Below are 18,216 nucleotides of genomic sequence, written 5' to 3' on the forward strand. Positions count from 1 at the left end.
GATAATACTTGAAATTCATTTACAAGTTCATGTTTAGAACAAAGAAAGGATTTGCTGACATCTTGCAAGCCCTCGAACTATCCTGGAGAAGAGAATGTGAAGCTGGCGTGTTGGTTCCTTAACCGTAAATTTACCTGGTAAGAATGTAGGGTTCTAGGGAGACCAACATTAGCATAAGGCCAGGGCAACTTCAACTTCAATCCTCTTTCCATCGCACTCCTCGACAACAATCCCAAAAGTTCGGACATTTCGGATCGTGCTAAAAAATTGCAATATTTGTTTCACCATTTGTCTCAAGTGGGAGGGAGTGGATACTCCCTTGCCACGTCTTTACCGGCGTACGGGGACAATATTTTCGAAAAACAGGCACTGGTCACATATGCTTCCAAACCTCAGCATAGTAGCCCTCATTGATGTTCTCAAGCGTTTGAGGTCCATAGCGCCCCCTAGTCTGTCATACCCATTCTTGCACTGGGTGTTTGTAGTAGGTCACATGCTGTTGAACGTTTTTGTTCTTGAACTGGAAGATGGTATATACGAGGACCAGAATGCACAGTGAGAGAATGCACGGGATGACCACAGCAATTGCATTGACAGTGGTGGGTACATCATTAATGGCCACCATGATATCGACGTCATCATGAGGGAGGTGTCGGTCCTTGTTTTTGTCCACTTCCGATTGGTCGCAGCCCATCCAGTCTTTGAGGACTGATTTGGGGTAGCCTGGCTCCACTGTTAACTTCTGGTTGTCGAACTTCCAGTAATCCTTTCCTTTGTAGAAGTAGGTATAAACTAGAGAAATTTACAGAGAAACAAAATATGGTATTAGCACATTACCCTAACTGGAATAGTTTTCATCATATTTTAATGGTGGTGTATTGTTTTTCTATGTTTACATTTGAGAAAACTATAAGCCATTCATAAGTTGAATGGTAAACACTTGTGACTCTTTCAAAATTTCTCTGTGTGTTTTAGCAGTCCAATACAATAATTTTGGCTCAACCAATGATTGGAATTTGGCAGGAGATTTCTTGTATATATACAGTATATAGGGTGAATGCCTAAGTTGTTAACATAAACAGATCACACTAAAGTGCCTATCAAAATAATTGTTTGCCTTTACATGCAGGCAGAAATGCATGACCTTTACAGAAAATTCACTTCATATTCATGATCACATAAATAGCTGTCCTTGCGAAGATTCAATGACACAGTATTTCGAAAAGTTCCAGTGTTACACAATCCCTCAGAGAGCTGCCAGTCTGATTGCCAATGCCAGATAAACAGATGCATCTGAGACACACAAACTGAACCCACATACAAGGACAGACCCAAACATGGATATGCACTAATATATATACACTGATCAGCCACAACATTAAAACCACCTGCCTAATATTGTGCAGGTCCCCCGTGTGCCGCCAAAACAGCGCCAACCAGCATCTCAGAATAGCATTCTGAGATTATATTCTTCTCACCACAATTGTACAGAGCTGTTCACTGATTTACCATAGACTTTGTCAGTTCGAACCAGTCTGGCCATTCTCTGTTGACCTTTTTGCACCATTCTGAGTAAATTCTATTGACTGTTGTGTGTGAAAATCCCAGGAGATCAGCAGTTACAGAAATACTCAAACCAGCCCATCTGGCACCAACAATCATGCCACGGTCCAGATCACTGAGAGCACATTTTCTCCCATTCTGATGGTTGATGTGAACATTACCTGAAGCTCCTGAACTGTATTTGCATGATTTTATGCACTGCACTGCTGCCACATGATTGGCTGATTAGATAAACGCATGGATGATTGTTGGTGCCAGACGGGCTGGTTTGAGTATTTCTGTAACTACTGATCTCCTGGGATTTTCACGCACAACAATCTCTATAATTTACTTCAGGAAATTGCTCCCAAGGATGAACCAGACTTGTGGAAGTCTACAGTTATTTTCTGAGGTCTTGGCTGATTTCTTTTGATTTTCCCATGATGTCAAGCAAAGAGTCACTGAGTTTGAAGGTAGGCCTTAAAATACATCCACAGGTACACCTCCTATCAGAAGCTAATTGGCTAATTATCAAAAGGCTTGACATCATTTTCTGGAATTTTCCAAGCTGCTTAAAGGCACAGTTAACTTAATGTATGTAAACTTCTGACCCAATGAAATTGTGATATAGTCAATTAAAGTCTGTAAACAATTGTTGGAAATATGACTTGTGTCATTCACAAAGCAGATGTCCTAAACGACTAGCCAAAACTATAGTTTGCTAATATGAAATCTGTGGAGAAGTTAAAAAAGGAGTTTTAATGACTTCAACCTAAGTGTATCTAAACTTCTGACTTCAACAGTATATATATATATATATATATATATATATATATATATATATATATATATATTCAGCTGTGGTGCTTTAATGAGTGTGCTGTGCTTTTGCCACTGGCTATTGAGCATCCCACAACGAGTGTTGCATTTTTAAGACACTGTGTGAAGTTCAAATTAGTCCACCTTTTAAAAACGTGTCTTGAAATTCCTGCAATATGTTTTTGAACACAAGAATGCGTCAAATGTAAATGCCTCCTTAAGAAAAATGTCTGATCAGGGTCAAGTTAACCTGAAATAAGCCTAATTATACAGGACTGATTAGTCTGCATTCATGCCACCTCCCTAGTTGATTTTGAAAATAAAGTATGTAGTTTTGCACATCCCGAATACGTGCACACATGTATACAATGAAAGGGTTTTCAATAGAAACCCCTGAGAGTGTAATTGATGAAGCATTCGTCCCTCCTTTTGCTCATTCTCTATTTTGCCTTGCAAGACCAGAAATCCCTCTTGAAAAATCTGAGTGACAGAAAAATCATGAGCAAAGTGCAAAACAGGCAGACCAAACAGTCAGAATAACCCTCTTGGTGTCTTTGTCTTGTGCCCTCGCCCATGTTGAGATGGAGGTTATGACATGGCTAGATGTAAAGATGATCATTCCTTCACTGCAGATACTCTAGAGAGTATCATATTTGAGCCTTGTAAGCTCACAATAGCTTGTGTATTGGGGTGGGCAGTGTGATGGTTTATACCATCTGACAGTAATATTAGGTTTTATAATATTAGTTTAACAGTTTTGAGTTTTGTTTTTAATAGGGCTGTAAATCCATAAAAAATGTAATCTAATTAATTACATTAATTGAATTAATTGCAATTAATCCCAATTAATTGCATATATAAATATTTGCTGAGAAAGCCCCTCAAATAACAATAATTAAATATATAAAGATTTAATAATTTTAAATAGTTTTATTTAAATAATTATAAATATAATCTATATTATAAAAATAATAATTCAGATGATTAAAATGCATTACATTATTGTGGCAGACTAGTAAAAAATGTATAAGACAATACAAAAACTGACTTTAGAAGGCAAAATATTGTTATTTCCATATTAATCCATATTAAGTCAGTCATTGGACAACAGATCACAGCGATCCATTTGCAATTGAATGTTTGAAATAGACTTGTTTTAAGGGCTTTTCTAAGGACGCATCAATGTACACCTGCGTCAGACGGACACTTTTAAGCATCTCACTTTGGCTACGTCACATCATAAACAGTGTTTTTAGGTTGCTGTGTCAAGTTAAACGTAGCTTGAAACATAGAAAAACACATCTCGAGATCCCTGCATTCGTAACTGGGCTCCATCCAGCGGTGTTTGAACGCAAGAACCCGTTCTCATCTGGTGCTGTCGCTAGTGCTAAGCAAGCATGAGTTTTTGTTCTCTGTACAGCTGCATGTTGCCTATACAGCTGGAGTTTCACTTACTTCCCCCTGCTGAAAAAAGGTGGTACTTCAAGCTTGATGATTGGAATATTCCATATTATGTTCCGGGGACATAATTAGATGCATTATGCATAACTATATCATGATATACATTACCATGAGATAAAATGACTCATGTAAGATTTTGGTCATACTGCCCACCCCACTCGTGTATTTACCAACGTACTAGACTACCACTGGCAACCAAATCAACCCAACAAAACAAAAGTGTTGGGAAATATTTTCAGGGCAAATGTTTCTCCCTGATCATACAATGTTAGTTGTCCATTTTTGTTTTATTGTGCTAAACTGTTTCAGTTTTATTCTTTAGTGCTACCTTTTAGAAGAGACTCCACAAGCCACTCAAAGTTTATTGTTTTGTTTTATCCCAGACAAAGTGATTTAGACATTATGAATTCTTATACATGGAAGATTGTTTTTTCAGTGTGCCAAACCAGACCTGCTATAAAATAGTCACAGAGAATAACTCTTTAGAATCCTCCACACAACAATATACTGTACATACAATCCATGCTGCACTAGCCTAGCACCGTGTCTACACTGCAAAAAACCCAAACAAAGCTAGATAGATAGCTCAAAATCTAGCTCCCTATATAATCAGCACAGCTGTCTACATTTCAAATGCACAGCGTTGCACAGCTAGCAGATTAGACTTAAGATATAGGTCGCAAGAGGCTGTGAGTAACAGTGATTTAATGAGGGGTGAGGGGCTATTCAGACAAAATGCGTTCTTGCGCTGAAGACAGCACAGTGAACAAAACAGAATGTAGGTGTCTCGAAACATGTTTTTAAAGTTATTTTAACTTGATGTGTGAGAAACACAGCGCTAATGTGCAAGACACGGTGCAATGGTCAAAGAAGGCCATCTTGCAAGTTTACATAGAAAAACTATAAATAAAAAAACATCGCAGGTGGATGCAAAAATGCCTTTGGTGTGAAAAGCCTCTAAGGAGTGTTCTCAGGTACGACAGCAACTTTCATAAAACGGTGGCAACAGCAATATAATCAAATATGCCAATGTGCGCATTTCCATGCACAATCTTTCACCAATTATGCTTAGAATCCGACAACGTGTGGTCATGTAAACGTTTTGAACCTTTTGTTATCGGGGGTAACAGTTTAAGCAAAAGCTAATCGACACATTTACATTTTTGCCCATGATCCTGATTTCGTATTGCATGTAAACACCTTTACTGCTGTTTTTTCCGCTTATCCAATGTGCATGCCTGAATTACACTTTGACGTCAAAAGCAGAGAATAATGTAGAGATAAACCGAAAAACGTTTTGACCGATATTTTTAACTAATATTTACACTTTTCCACTTAATCGGTTATCGGTTCTGTAATATTAGGTATACCGATAAACTTGGACACAAAAGTTATGACAGTGATAACTATCCATTTTATAAAGCTTTACTGTTTGTTTTTTCAATCTAGTTTCGTTGCATTGTGCAGCTCACTTGTATTGTACACTGGGTGAAAGCGATTCAATCGGTATTACATAGTAATAAATTCACCGACTTCAACTTCTCAAGCGGTTTTCAAACTAACTTTAAGCCTGTCAGAAGAAATGCCTACCGACCTCATGGCTGATTGTGCATTAAAAATTTATTGATTATTGGAATCTCAATAACTCACATCCTTCTCGGCTAACGAATGCTCCTTGTGGTGCATCAGGAATGCCCTTCCATACGCTGATGGGTTTGGGGTAGCCTGGGTCAACGGTGCGCTTCTCCTCATTGTAACGCCAGTACTGGTCGCCCTTGAAGAAGTAGGTCTTGCCCACGGGTTCCCAGCGTAAGGCTGTGTCAATGCCATCGCGGGGCAGACAGTTGCCCAACTCTACCAGACTGTGGGGGTACCCTGGCTCTGCTGTAACCTCCTTGAAGACCCAATATTTGTCCCCTACAAGACAGAGAAAGTGAAAAATGAGGCAGAGAAAGTGAGAAGGGCAGATGAAGACAAAATTGAAAGGGACTTTTTAAAAAATGAACACAAAACAATTCCTCCAGGATTTTCAACCACTCTCCACATTATTTGCATTAGCTTGCACTTAACATAATTGCGCTATTCAGGAGCTGCTCCACATGGTCTGGTTTGGTGATGGTCTCAGTTAATTTTGAGTGCTCCAATAATGCAAAAATTCACAAATTCCCTTATACTGATACAGTGTGCCATGGTTATCTCAAATAATCACGGTTAAGTCAAATAAATGTAATGTAATAATTGTGGCAGGCCTATTAATTGAATCCTCATTAGTGTTTTTAATTCACAGTTTTATCGTAGGTCTACAATTTTAACATTTCCAAACTTACTAGCATTGTCCGAGGCAGTATATTTTAATATCAAAACAACCAAGGGTCTTTCATTGAACTTGCATTAGCCATATCACGGGTTTCACCTTTTAAATGTATGGTATTTATGTGTATTTCTTATTTTTTGATTGCTAGCTGAATGTTCAGTCGTTATGCAACGACTGAAGTGGTGGTGGCGTAGTGGCTAAAGCACAGGGCTGTTAATCAGAAGGTCGCAGGTTCTAACCCCACAGCCAACACCATTGTGTCCTTGAGCAAGACACTTCACTCCAGGTTGCTCCGGGGGGATTGTCCCTGTAATAAGTGCACTGTAAGTCGCTTTGGATAAAAGCGTCTGCCAAATGCATAAATGTAAATGCAATAAAACGATTACAGGAAATCACACTTATACCATCCGTGACACACTTTACACAAGTATACTATGATTATTTGTGGGATTTCACTGCAAAACAATACAAAAATGGCTTTGCACTTTTTGAGGAAATCTGCTGCAAATTCAGTCATTTTAGGACACAATAATCAGGAAAAACTGCCGCAAAATCCTGGTGGGATCGGACACAAAGGAGATACAGGTAATTGGATTTAAATAAGCAGATATTTAAGAGCCTATGATTGGATCATTATTGCAGTGATTTAATGTTTCAGCTGGCAACAATACTTTTAACCTTAACTGATGTAGTGTGTAGCTTCTCATTTCTTAAACAACCATGTCAGAAGACGTATCCTGTTGTTGTGGAAAAGTTGTTACTGTGTTTCAGAAGGGGCAAATTATCGGCCTGCAACAAGCAAAGAAAACATCTAAGGAGATTGCTGAAATCACTGGAATTGAGTTAAGAAATGTCCAATGCATTATTAAAACCTGAAGGATAGTGGTGAACCGACAGCTTCGCGGAAGAATTTTGGTTAGAAAAAATTTACAACTAAAAATCGATAGTCTATGTTTAATAGTGAAAGTAAGAGCATTTCCACACACACAGGGCAAGAACAGGGTTCAGTGAGGCTAATCTAAAAAACAACTTCAATTACCTAGGGAGCATAAAGATTGGACTGTGGATCAATGGAAATAGGTCATGTGGTCTGATGAGTCCAGATTTACCCTATTCTAAAGCGATGGGCGCATCAAGGTAATGAAGCGATGCACCTGTCATGCATAGTGCCCACTGAACAAGCCTCTGGAGGCAGTGTTATGATCTGGGGTTGCTTCAGTTGGTCAGGTCTAGTGATCAGCAACATTATGCGGCAATAAAATGAAGTCAGCTGACTACCTGACTGTACTGAATGACCAGGTTATCCCATCAATGGATTTTTTTAACGGCACGGGCATATTCCAGGATGACAATGCCAAGATTCATCAGGCTCAAATTGTGAAAGAGTGGTTCAGACAGCATGAGGAATCATAATCACACATGAATTGGCCACCACAGAGTCCTGACCATAACCCCATTGAAAGTCTTTGGGATGTGCAGGAGAAGACTTCAAGGGTGTGGTTCGACACTTCTGTCATCAATACAAGATCTCAGGCCAAAAATTAATCCAAGTCTGGGCGGGAATAAATGTTGTGATGTTGCATAAGGTTGTCGAAACAATGCCATGACAAATGCGCACCTAAATCAAAGCTAAAGGCGGTCCAACTAAATAATAGAGTATGCAATACTGTTTTGGCAAGGCATTGTTTTAAGCAGAATGTCCAGGCAGCTGTGCCCCTGGTCACCATGCACTTTAATGGAATGGAGAAGAATGACAATAAAATTAAATGTTGACTAAAGCTAGCTTAGGTACAGTCTTGCATCTAAACATCTTTAAAACTAGATAAATGTACTTGAGAAGCTAAATGTCTTAAGTCTAGTTTTCAAATAAATCAATCAAACAAAACTTAGCATGGTTTATGATTAAAACAAGAACAAAAATCTATTTGCCAATGAGGTAAGAACAATATACTTGTTTTCCATTTTTATCAAGTTTTTTCTTTCCCCATAGTCAGATTTAAACATAAACCTAGCAACATAATTTGTATTTCTCTGAAAAATTGACTTATATCTTATGTCATTTTGCGTCTCAATTAAAGTAATCTAGTTGTAAGGATGTTTAGAAAATTTTACTGGAAAACAAAACAAAACAAAAATAATTATTTTTGCAGTGGAGATATCTCCCTTTGTGTTCCATTACTGTTCAGAATGAATCATTTTTGCAGCTTAGTTTCAATAATGCTGCATTTGAACTGGGGACAAAGAATGTTTACAAAGTACACTGAGCTCTTTTATCTCAAAAGATCAAGGGAAATTTGATTCCTCGTGATATAACCTCATTAAGTGATATGGAGTTATTGCATTATCTATAAATACTAATGCGTATTTTCTGAGATAACCATGGGGCATCCTGCAAGCTTGTTTCTCAAGAAACATCACAGAGCAGGAGACTCGGGCTATAAATATCTCACCCAGCCTCTCCGGGCTAATTTAATGAGTGAGAGAGAAAGAGAAAGAGAGGGCATTTAAGAGCAAGAGAGGAACAGATAGAATAATAAAGTATTGAATGGATTCAGTAAGCACGGAGGATAAATGGAGGATAAACATTAAGGATAAATGCAGACCTATCCTGAGGTTAACCCACAGTCATGCATTATTGTCTCACTGGACCTATGATTGTATCAAAAAGGGTCTCTAAATGTAAGATAATGATCTACAATTAGTCTGCTCTAGAATTACTCACCCTCATATCATTCCAAACTAATATTCTGCTGTTATTTGTTTCCACGGCATGCAGTAGGAGAAATTTTGAAAAATGTTGTTCAACTCCAAAAAGTTGTCTGTATGACTTATGCAATCTTCCAAGTTTTCTGAAACCATCCAATAGCTTTAATGAGGAACAGACCAAAATGTAACCCGTTATTCACTGAAAATCTTCTCCTCTGCTGCAGCTCTAACAAGTTTTCCAGAAGGGCACATGTTGTCTAATATAGTGCATAAATCATATGGACTAATTTTATGGTGTTTGTTGGAGTTTGACAACACCTGGTCACAAAGTACTGATGGAAAAGTGGAGTGTGTGCTTAAAATTCTTTTCTTTTGGTGTTGCACAGAAAAACTAATTGCATACAGGTTTGGAATCACAGGAGTAAATAATGATAGAATAAAATTTTTTTGGTGAACTATCCCCATTAGTTAAAACTAAACAATAGATGTTTAATTGATATCATTTCATATATCAATTAAAACAGCTCAAAATTACCATACAGGTGTTTAAATGTAGGGTCTTTTTCACAATCCATTCTGTATCACTACACTAAAGACTCAAGGCATTAAACAATCAGACCTTTAACATTAAAAACATTTGCCTACAGCTGTACTTTTTATATCAAGCATTAATGTAGTTTTCGTTCCCTCGCAATAAGTTTTGCGTGCCCTTGCAATAGTTTTCATTACCTCGCAATAAGTTTTGCGTTCCTTCACAACACTTTTGGTTCCCTCGCAATAAGTTTTGCATACCCTTGCAATAGTTTGCGTTCCCTCGTAATAAGTTTTACGTGCCCTTGCAATAGTTTGCGTTCCCTCGCAATAAGTTTTACATGCCCTTGCAATAGTTTGCGTTCCCTCGCAATAAGTTTTGCGTACCCTTGCAATAGTTTGCGTTCCCTCGCAATAAGTTTTACATGCCCTTGCAATAGTTTGCGTTCCCTCGCAATAAGTTTTGCGTACCCTTGCAATAGTTTGCGTTCCATCGCAATAAGTTTTACATGCCCTTGCAATAGTTTGCGTTCCCTCGCAATAAGTTTTGCGTACCCTTGCAATAGTTTGCGTTCCCTCGTAATAAGTTTTACGTGCCCTTGCAATAGTTTGCGTTCCCTCGCAATAAGTTTTACATGCCCTTGCAATAGTTTGTGTTCCCTCGCAATAAGTTTTGCTTGCCCTCGCAATAACTTTTGCATTCCCTCTCAATAAGTTTTGCGTGCCGTCACATTATGATTTGTGTACCCTCACAATTGTTTGTGCTCCCTTGCAATAGTTTTGCATTCCCTCGCAATAAGTTTTGCGTGCCGTCACATTATGGTTTGTGTACCCTCACAACTGTTTGTGTTCCCTCGCAATAAGTTTTGCAGTCGGAGTGGTGGTGGCGTAGTGGACTAAAGCACTGAACTTGTAAGCAGAAGGTTGCTGTTTCGATTCCCACAGCCACCACCATTGTGTCCTTGAGCAAGGCACTTAACTCCAGGTTGCTCCGGGGGGGATTGTCCCTGTAATAAGTCACTGTAAGTCGCTTTGGATAAAAGCGTCTGCCAAATGCATAAATGTAAATGTAAATGCAATCTCTCGCAATAAATTTTGCATGCCCTTGCAATAATTTCTTCGTGCCCTCGCAATTACATTTGTGTTCCCTAGCAATAATTTTACATTCCCTCGCAATAAGTTATGCGTGCCCTGCAATAAGCTTTGCGTTCCCTCGCAACAGTTTGCATTCCCTCACAATAAGTTATGCGTGCCCTGCAATAAGTTTTGCGTAACCTTGCAATAGTTTGCATTTCCCCACATTAAGTTTTACGTGCCCTTGCAATAGTTTGTGTTCCCTCTCAATAAGTTTTGCGTGCCGTCACATTATGATTTTTGTACCCTCACAATTGTTTGCGTTCCCTTGCAATGTTTTGCAATCCCTCGCAATAAATTTTGCATGCCCTTGCACTAATATTTTCGTGCCCTCGCAATTACATTTGTGTTCCCTAGCAATAATGTTACGTTCCCTCGCAATAAGTTATGCGTGCCCTGCAATAAGCTTTGCGTTCCCTCGCAATAGTTTTACATTCCCTCGCAATAGTTTTACGTTCCCTCACAATAAGTTTTGCGTGCCCTCGCAATACATTTATTAATATAAAAAAATATATAAAAAACATAGTAACATTGATAGTCATAATAAAACCATATCAAAAATGAAAACAATGGAAATAAAAATCCCTGTCTTCTAAGGGGCTCCTTACATTTATAATCAATTTTATTTAATACTGTATCTATTGCACAGATAAAAAAAAAACAAAAAAACATGCACACATACCCTTGAAGAACACAAATTTGCCATCCGATCTCTCATAAGCAGCGTCGATGCGAGGAGGTAGACCTTTCCAGAACTGTTCTATCAGCATGGGATAGCCTTCCTGAACTTTGTTGTTACGCAAACGCCAGAACCAGCGATCCTATTATTAGAAAAAGTGGTAATATAAATAAATTCTATACATTTTTTATAATATATATTTTTAATTTTGTAATTATTAAATGTACATTTTTTACATTATTCTTTGTGTTATATTACCATGGCATTAATATTTGTTTTTATTTAAATTGTGATGGGGTTTCAAATATAGCAGCTGTAAGAGTTTGGCATCTTGGCTGGAAAATTTGGTCCATTTAACTTTTTAATCACATATACACACAGTATAGCATATTTAAAAGCATTAATGGAAAATGTGTTCAACATTAGACATACTCTTGAGTAATTACTTTAAAATATAAATTTTATTTTAACATTTAACATAACAAACGCCTATATATGACAATCTTCAACAGTTCCAGATGTACTTTACCATCACACTTTGTATATTGAAGCAAAACTATTGTCAATACCATTTATCAAGTGTAAACTTAATACATATTTGCAAAAATGCAGCCACTCACCTTGAAAACAAACATCTCCCGTCGAAAGAAGGCCACGGTGTTGAAGTTGCCATCACAGATGTGAGGTTTTCCATTACCAGGAGAGGACGGACGGTCTCCAGAGGGTGGGCGAGCGGGACGGGACTGACGATCATGCTTTCTCTCTGAGGTGGAGTGTGTTCGTCGTGCAGGTAGAGTAGGAAGAGGTCGTGTAGGCTCCAGCATGGCTGTAGGTATACCTGTAGGAGGGATTGTATTGAACGTTACAGTAAACCAGAATATTCTTAATCCATGAAAGAAAGAAATGTCCTGGTCCGTTTTAACTCCATAATAAAAATAAGAAAATATATTTTGCATTTAGAAAATGAAGCATACAGTATTTTTAGGGTTATACAAATTTTTACATTGTGACATTATTTTCATAACAATTATGCACATTTTACCCCCAAATCTCATTACCACAATGTGAATAAAACTGATAAATTACTTCAATTCTAAAGTATTCATACATCATAGTAGTCCTCCCTTGGTACTGCCTTTCATTTTTTCAAAATCTTAATGGTCCTAAATTGAAAATGTATTGTATTTATGAAAAAACATTTGTACTGAAATTGAATTAAATATGACAGGGACATTTTCTTTACAGGTAGTGTTGGGTACAATTTTATTAAAAAGTAATGAATTACTGTAATTTAATTACTTTTTTTAAGTAAAAAAAAAAGTAGTGTAGTGCACTACATTTCAAATTCTTGTAATCAGATTTCAGTTACTGACTTTAAATTGAATTTATTTGGGTTGCACACATTTGTAAAATAATATATGCTGTATGTAGAATACATTTAAATAACTAATTATGTTGAAATGTACATCAGTTTGCATTTTGTGACAGCTGAAATGGGTGTGTGCTCCCTAACAAGTCAATGAATAAGGAGGAAATACAAACATTGTTTTGAATTTATTTAGCAGAAAAACAAAAGCTTTCCTGTGAAGTGTTTTAGAAAGTAGCTTAAAAGTCATTATTAATGTGATTACTTTCACAGTGAAGTAATCAGTAAAGTCAGAAATCTGATTGCAATACAAGAGTAGTAATTAATCATTTGTAATGAGTTACTTTTTTTGAGTAACTTAAAGGTTACGTGAGAATCACCCATTTACAGTTGTATCCATCCCTTCAAAACCAGGATTTTACACCTGGTTGTTAAGCAAATAAATAAGGAAATTGTACCATAGATTTTCTGTATCCCTTGAAGATCATCTAGAGGCAGTTTGAAGTTGTGCGTCTCCATGTACTGGTAGAAAGGGGCCATAATTGCACTGGGATCATTGGAGTGTTCCAGCCCCAAGGCATGTCCAAGCTCATGTATGGCCACCAAGAAAAGATCATTGCCTGAAATGTGAAGGTAAAGGATCAAAAATCTTAAAAAAGTCATTTAAAAAGTGGTGGGTCGAAACCCAAAAAAGGGGTTGCAGGTTTGTCCTGATTGGGGACAGCAAGGAAAAACAATGTTTAAAACAAATAAAATGCAACTAACCATATCATTGTTTAATTTTGTGTTTATGTAACGCCAATGAAAAATATAACAGTCTGGCATGTTTGAACAGGACTATGAAAGGACTATGTCCAATGCAAAGTCCAAGATTCTGAGGATTTGATGTACGGATTAAAGTGCATTTTGACAACGACTCCCATTTAAGTTCAAACGCTGAATCAGTGGAGAATAAATGGATTTATACTACTGTATCATTAAAGGAATAGTTAACCCAAAAAGCCATTGTCTGGCTTGGGAAGACATTTAATATAGCGCATGAGTTGTATGGACTTCTTTTAAGATATTGTATGGTGCTTTTTTGTTGTTTTTGGAACTTGACAGCATCTGTCCAGGGTATAGGTACAGGCATTGCTCCAAAGAGGGGCGTGAACTCCAAATCGACCATAGAAGATATAGGGAGCCCCTTACATTTTTTTAATTTGTGTCCCCTTTTCTCCCAATTTGGAATGCCCAATTTCCACAACTTAGTAAGTCCTCCTGCTGGCGCGGTAACTCACCTCAATCCGGGTGGTGGAAGACAAGTCTCAGTTGCCTCCACTTCTGAGAACGTTAATCCACACGTGGCCCATTGTGCATGACACAGCGGAGACTTCGCACGTGGAGGCTCATGCTACTCTCCGTGATCCATGCACAACTTACCACGCACCCCAATGAGAGCGAGAACCACTAATCATGACCATTAGGAGGTTACCCCATGTGACTACCCTCCCTAGCAACTGGGCCAATTCGGTTACTTAGGAAACCTGGCTGAAGTTGCTCAGCACACCCTGGATTCCAACTCCCGACTCCATGGGTGGTACGTAAGTGGAAGTGACCCCCCTTTTGGAGTTGGCACAACCCCCTTTTGGAGTAACCACAACCCCTTTTGGAATAACCCCACCCTCTTTTGTAGATTCCACCCCCATTTGGAGTTCTCTGGGCTGCAGCGATACCTACATGATTTTCATTGTACATGTTTGGTGTAGAGCACCTTGGATATTCTGCTAAATATCTCTTGTTGTGTTTCACGTACGAAAGAAATTATATAGGTTTGGAACAACATGAGTGTGAGTAAATGATGGCAGTTTTTTCCCAGGTGAACTGTTCCTTTAATGCCAGTTGTTATCCTCATTTGCATATGTAAATAAGTCTATAATCACTGTTTCTGTAAAAGGTATGAAAACCAAACTACCAAAACAGGAGCAACCTGAAGCAGATCCAACAATTACAGATAAATCCAGTTGGCAATCTTGTTTAGAAAGGGGGTGTGATGGGGGTATGCTTGCCAAGTGACAGAAAATTTGCATCAATTTACTCTATTTTTCCTCTCTTACACTCAAGGGCAATTGCAGCCATGTGAAAAGTTCTGTTCCAGAATCATGAGTACAAAAAGAAAAGGAACAGCTTGTGCATGAGATTCACGTCTACGCTATTACCAGAACATGACTCAAGTCAAGACTGACATGTTCAAATCATGATGAACAGAAGGGAAATGACAGCATAGCGTTCAAAACATAAAAATGGCCTTTTGTTGTTGTTGTTGTTGTTGTTGTTTTTGTTGGCTCAGTGTCCTGTACATTTTATCACATCATTTTCACGTCATATACGTCATACTTGAACTGCTGACATTGCAGTACCCAGTTAAAGATAACACTGAAAATATGCAACATTCCTGCAGGGTCAATATTATTGAGGAATCATCTGACATTCTCTTGAGGCACGCCTCAAGTTTCTATCATTCCTTCCTTCCTTCCATCATTTTCTTCCATCATCCTTCCATCCATCCATCAGCATCATGTACATTTCTGATTTTGTCCACACCTCAAACAAACAACAAATATAAGGGGAATAAAGACTACAAACCTAATCTCCAGACCAACTTATTTATTTACCAAAATGGCTTGAGCATTATCTCATTAATATTCATGAGCTTTCTTCACCATTTCATTACGTCAAAAACAGTACATCTCTGGAAAGTCAATTAAAAAAAATCTTTCTATTTATAGCTGCTCTAATCTAACATTCATAACAAATGAATTATTAAAGATGCAGAAATTTCTAGAACCATTATCTCATTTAACATGTTCGGTTACTCAGGCTATACTAACCAGTCATGTATGAATAGACCAAAATACATTGTCATTTATCAGTTTCCTGAGTTACTAATGCTAATAGCTATGATCATATAGAATTAAAGAAAGAATCAATAGTCATTATAAAGCTACACTTACCATCGTGATTGGCATTTCCTAACGTCCAGGGTTCATCAGAGTCAAAGTGTGTGTCTCCACCAATTCCGGGACCAGGGAAATATGCATGGGCTAAAAAACCTCCCTCTCCATCGAAGGGAGAACTGTCACCATGGAAACCTGAGGCGAAGAAGATCATGATGTCCGCCTCTTTACCCTCATTCTTGATCTCAGAGTAGGCCACTTCCTGAAAGGTCAGCGGGGTCACCGTCTGCCAGACATCGAAGGCCTGACGGATTGCCCTCTGAGTATCTTTCTCACCCACCTTGGGTGTGAAATTATGTATGCTGAAAACAAGAAGAGAATGACAAATATGAATCAATGAAGGATGAAATGTGCAATATTTCTGATGAATCATCATGTAAAACAGAGTTTTCTGCTCCGCTTGAGTTTTCAGGGCCACAGCAAAAATATATATGTGACAAGGTTCTTGGTTGTGTGGGAAGGAGGAATCGAGAGCCGGGTAAACAATCCACAATGTAAGACTTTTAAAAACACTTTTCAGTGTGACACAAAATAAAATTGCTTTTCAGCACACAATCCTCAACCCACACACACACAGCTCCATGTGTCTCTCACTGTTTTTCAGCCCAATGTGGCATGCACACGTCAACTTGGCTGCATGCATTGCACTCTCTCTCTCTATGTGTTTCTCCCTCACTTCGGCTCTGACTGCAGCTTTATCTCTCACCCGCTAACACCGTAATTGCCAACAGCTGGGAGAGATAATTTTCCCCAGGTGTCCATCCTGACCTCGCCCCGCACTGTCTTTGCTCGGCCACACCCTGCTCGAAACTATATACAGTGGGGTCCAAAAGTATAAATATAGTGAACAAATTAGTCTTAGGAGCTGGTTCTTGAGCTGGTCAGAAAGACTTACGAATCAGTCTTAAACTCACAAGTTATCAGTTTCAATATCCCTGCTGTTTGCATGCAACAATAAACATACAGCATTACCAGTGTAGTCTGAGTCGTTAATTTATGGTTGCAAAGACTTCCGAATCAATTTAAGACTCACAAGTTGTACATTTTTTTAATGAAGTTTGAATTATATGAAGTCATTTGAATGTGAACTGGTCTAACAAATTGAACCAAGTATTGTTATTGTGATTTGTGAGAAATCATTCTAATTGCTGACTGGTTGTTCATATGCAGTTTGAATGCGGCGCAAATGCCGTTAAAGAACAGAGCGCTGGGCAGTTACATAAGAATTAATGTGCATAAATAATTTTCTTGAATATAGGGCAAAAGTTAAACCAGGTCAAACACCTCAGGCACAGGCAGATGGCTGCTTCTGACACCCAACTGTAGGCAAACACAAGTAAGAAAATCACATTTTATTTAACTAATGACTAATTGAATAGGGCATAATACATGCTTACATATCATCTAAATAATTGAATGTTCAAGCCAACAGGAATGCATTACAAGTACAAAATGGGCAAGAATCCTTTTTTTTAAGGACATATAGGCCGAAACCTAAAAAAATGCTGCCTTTGCAGGCAGTATATGGAGATGTACACCAACACATGAAAAAAGCATTGTAGTCAATTAATTGTTGCTTGGTTATTGCTAAAGTTGACTTGAATTTTTTTTGCACATTAGATGGTATAGTGCTTTCTTTGGATGTGCCTTTATATTAACATGCTGTCTCTTAAACCATTGACTAACTAAGCAGGCAGCTGCCTTAATATGAGAAAGATCCATAGACTTGAAAATTGGTGGGCGGTATGACCAAAATCTTATATCATGGTATGAGTCATTTTATATACATGGTCACTATAATAGGTCAATCGAAAGTGGACATTGCCGATATCGATAACTAAGGTAGTGGAAAAAGCAGAAAACCGATTTTAAAATGTATTTTTTAGAATATGTTGAATTCCTTATAATGACAGGCACAGACATTGAGGCTACAAAAGTTCAAAATGAATCAAATCCCAAATGCATTTTATTGTTCAACCAAAATCCCAATAGTAATTAAAAGTGCACTCGGTAACTTTTGTCTTTGTGTCGCCTTGGACTAACAGTGACACCTAGCGGCTTGGATGCAGCATCATTTAAAGTCAATATTTTTCAGTTTCAGATGCCATTATAGAAATGTATTATTCACAGTCAGCCATGATTACTTTGATCAATGAGTGTCAAGAAACAGGACGGTTACTGAGATTAAGTGAGTAGTATTCGGCTGGTCATGTGATTTTAAAATGGCAGCCCCCATGTGCTCTATGTAAAATAAAACAGCTTTTATACAGTTACTGGTATGACTGGAGTCTTCATTTTATTGTGAGTGGTCATAATTTCCTGCACATATTGCAAAATTACAGTTCATGTCTTTAAGAGTTAAACTTTTTATGAGGAAAAATGCTAAAAACTAGTAAGATTTGGTGCATAATGGGGGACCTTTTAACTACAAACTATCATTCATTCTCTTAAAACTCTCATCCTCCACAATATTAATCTGCCAATAGACTGTGACGATCCGCTTTGTTACAGCAATCATGAAGCTGCATTCTTGATTCGCGTCAGAACATCAACGCCAGTGTCCAGCACCGTTTTGCAGTCCACGGGAAATGCGGAGTGATACCGAAGACTTGGCGTTGTTCAGTGGTAATACAAATGAGCTGAAAATACTTGATTTTTATCACAAGTC

The 18,216-nt window shown here is 38.0% G+C and overlaps 1 protein-coding gene across 1 annotated transcript in view; it reads right to left on the reverse strand.

Moving 5' to 3' along the window:
* Positions 1-454: 454 nt before the first annotated feature.
* LOC127646842 (matrix metalloproteinase-24-like) overlaps positions 455-18,216 on the reverse strand; it is a 45,612-nt gene continuing 27,850 nt past the window's right edge. The window contains exons 4-9 of the mRNA XM_052130750.1: positions 15,546-15,850; positions 13,011-13,172; positions 11,807-12,024; positions 11,190-11,328; positions 5,473-5,739; positions 455-792 (exon numbers count right to left, since the gene is read on the reverse strand). Of these exons, the coding sequence (XP_051986710.1) occupies positions 455-792; positions 5,473-5,739; positions 11,190-11,328; positions 11,807-12,024; positions 13,011-13,172; positions 15,546-15,850 (1,429 nt within the window). The remainder of the gene's footprint in view (positions 793-5,472; positions 5,740-11,189; positions 11,329-11,806; positions 12,025-13,010; positions 13,173-15,545; positions 15,851-18,216) is intronic.

This window comes from Xyrauchen texanus, chromosome 7 (genome assembly GCF_025860055.1).
Source record: "Xyrauchen texanus isolate HMW12.3.18 chromosome 7, RBS_HiC_50CHRs, whole genome shotgun sequence".
In the NCBI taxonomy this organism is placed as follows: Eukaryota; Metazoa; Chordata; class Actinopteri; order Cypriniformes; family Catostomidae; genus Xyrauchen; species Xyrauchen texanus.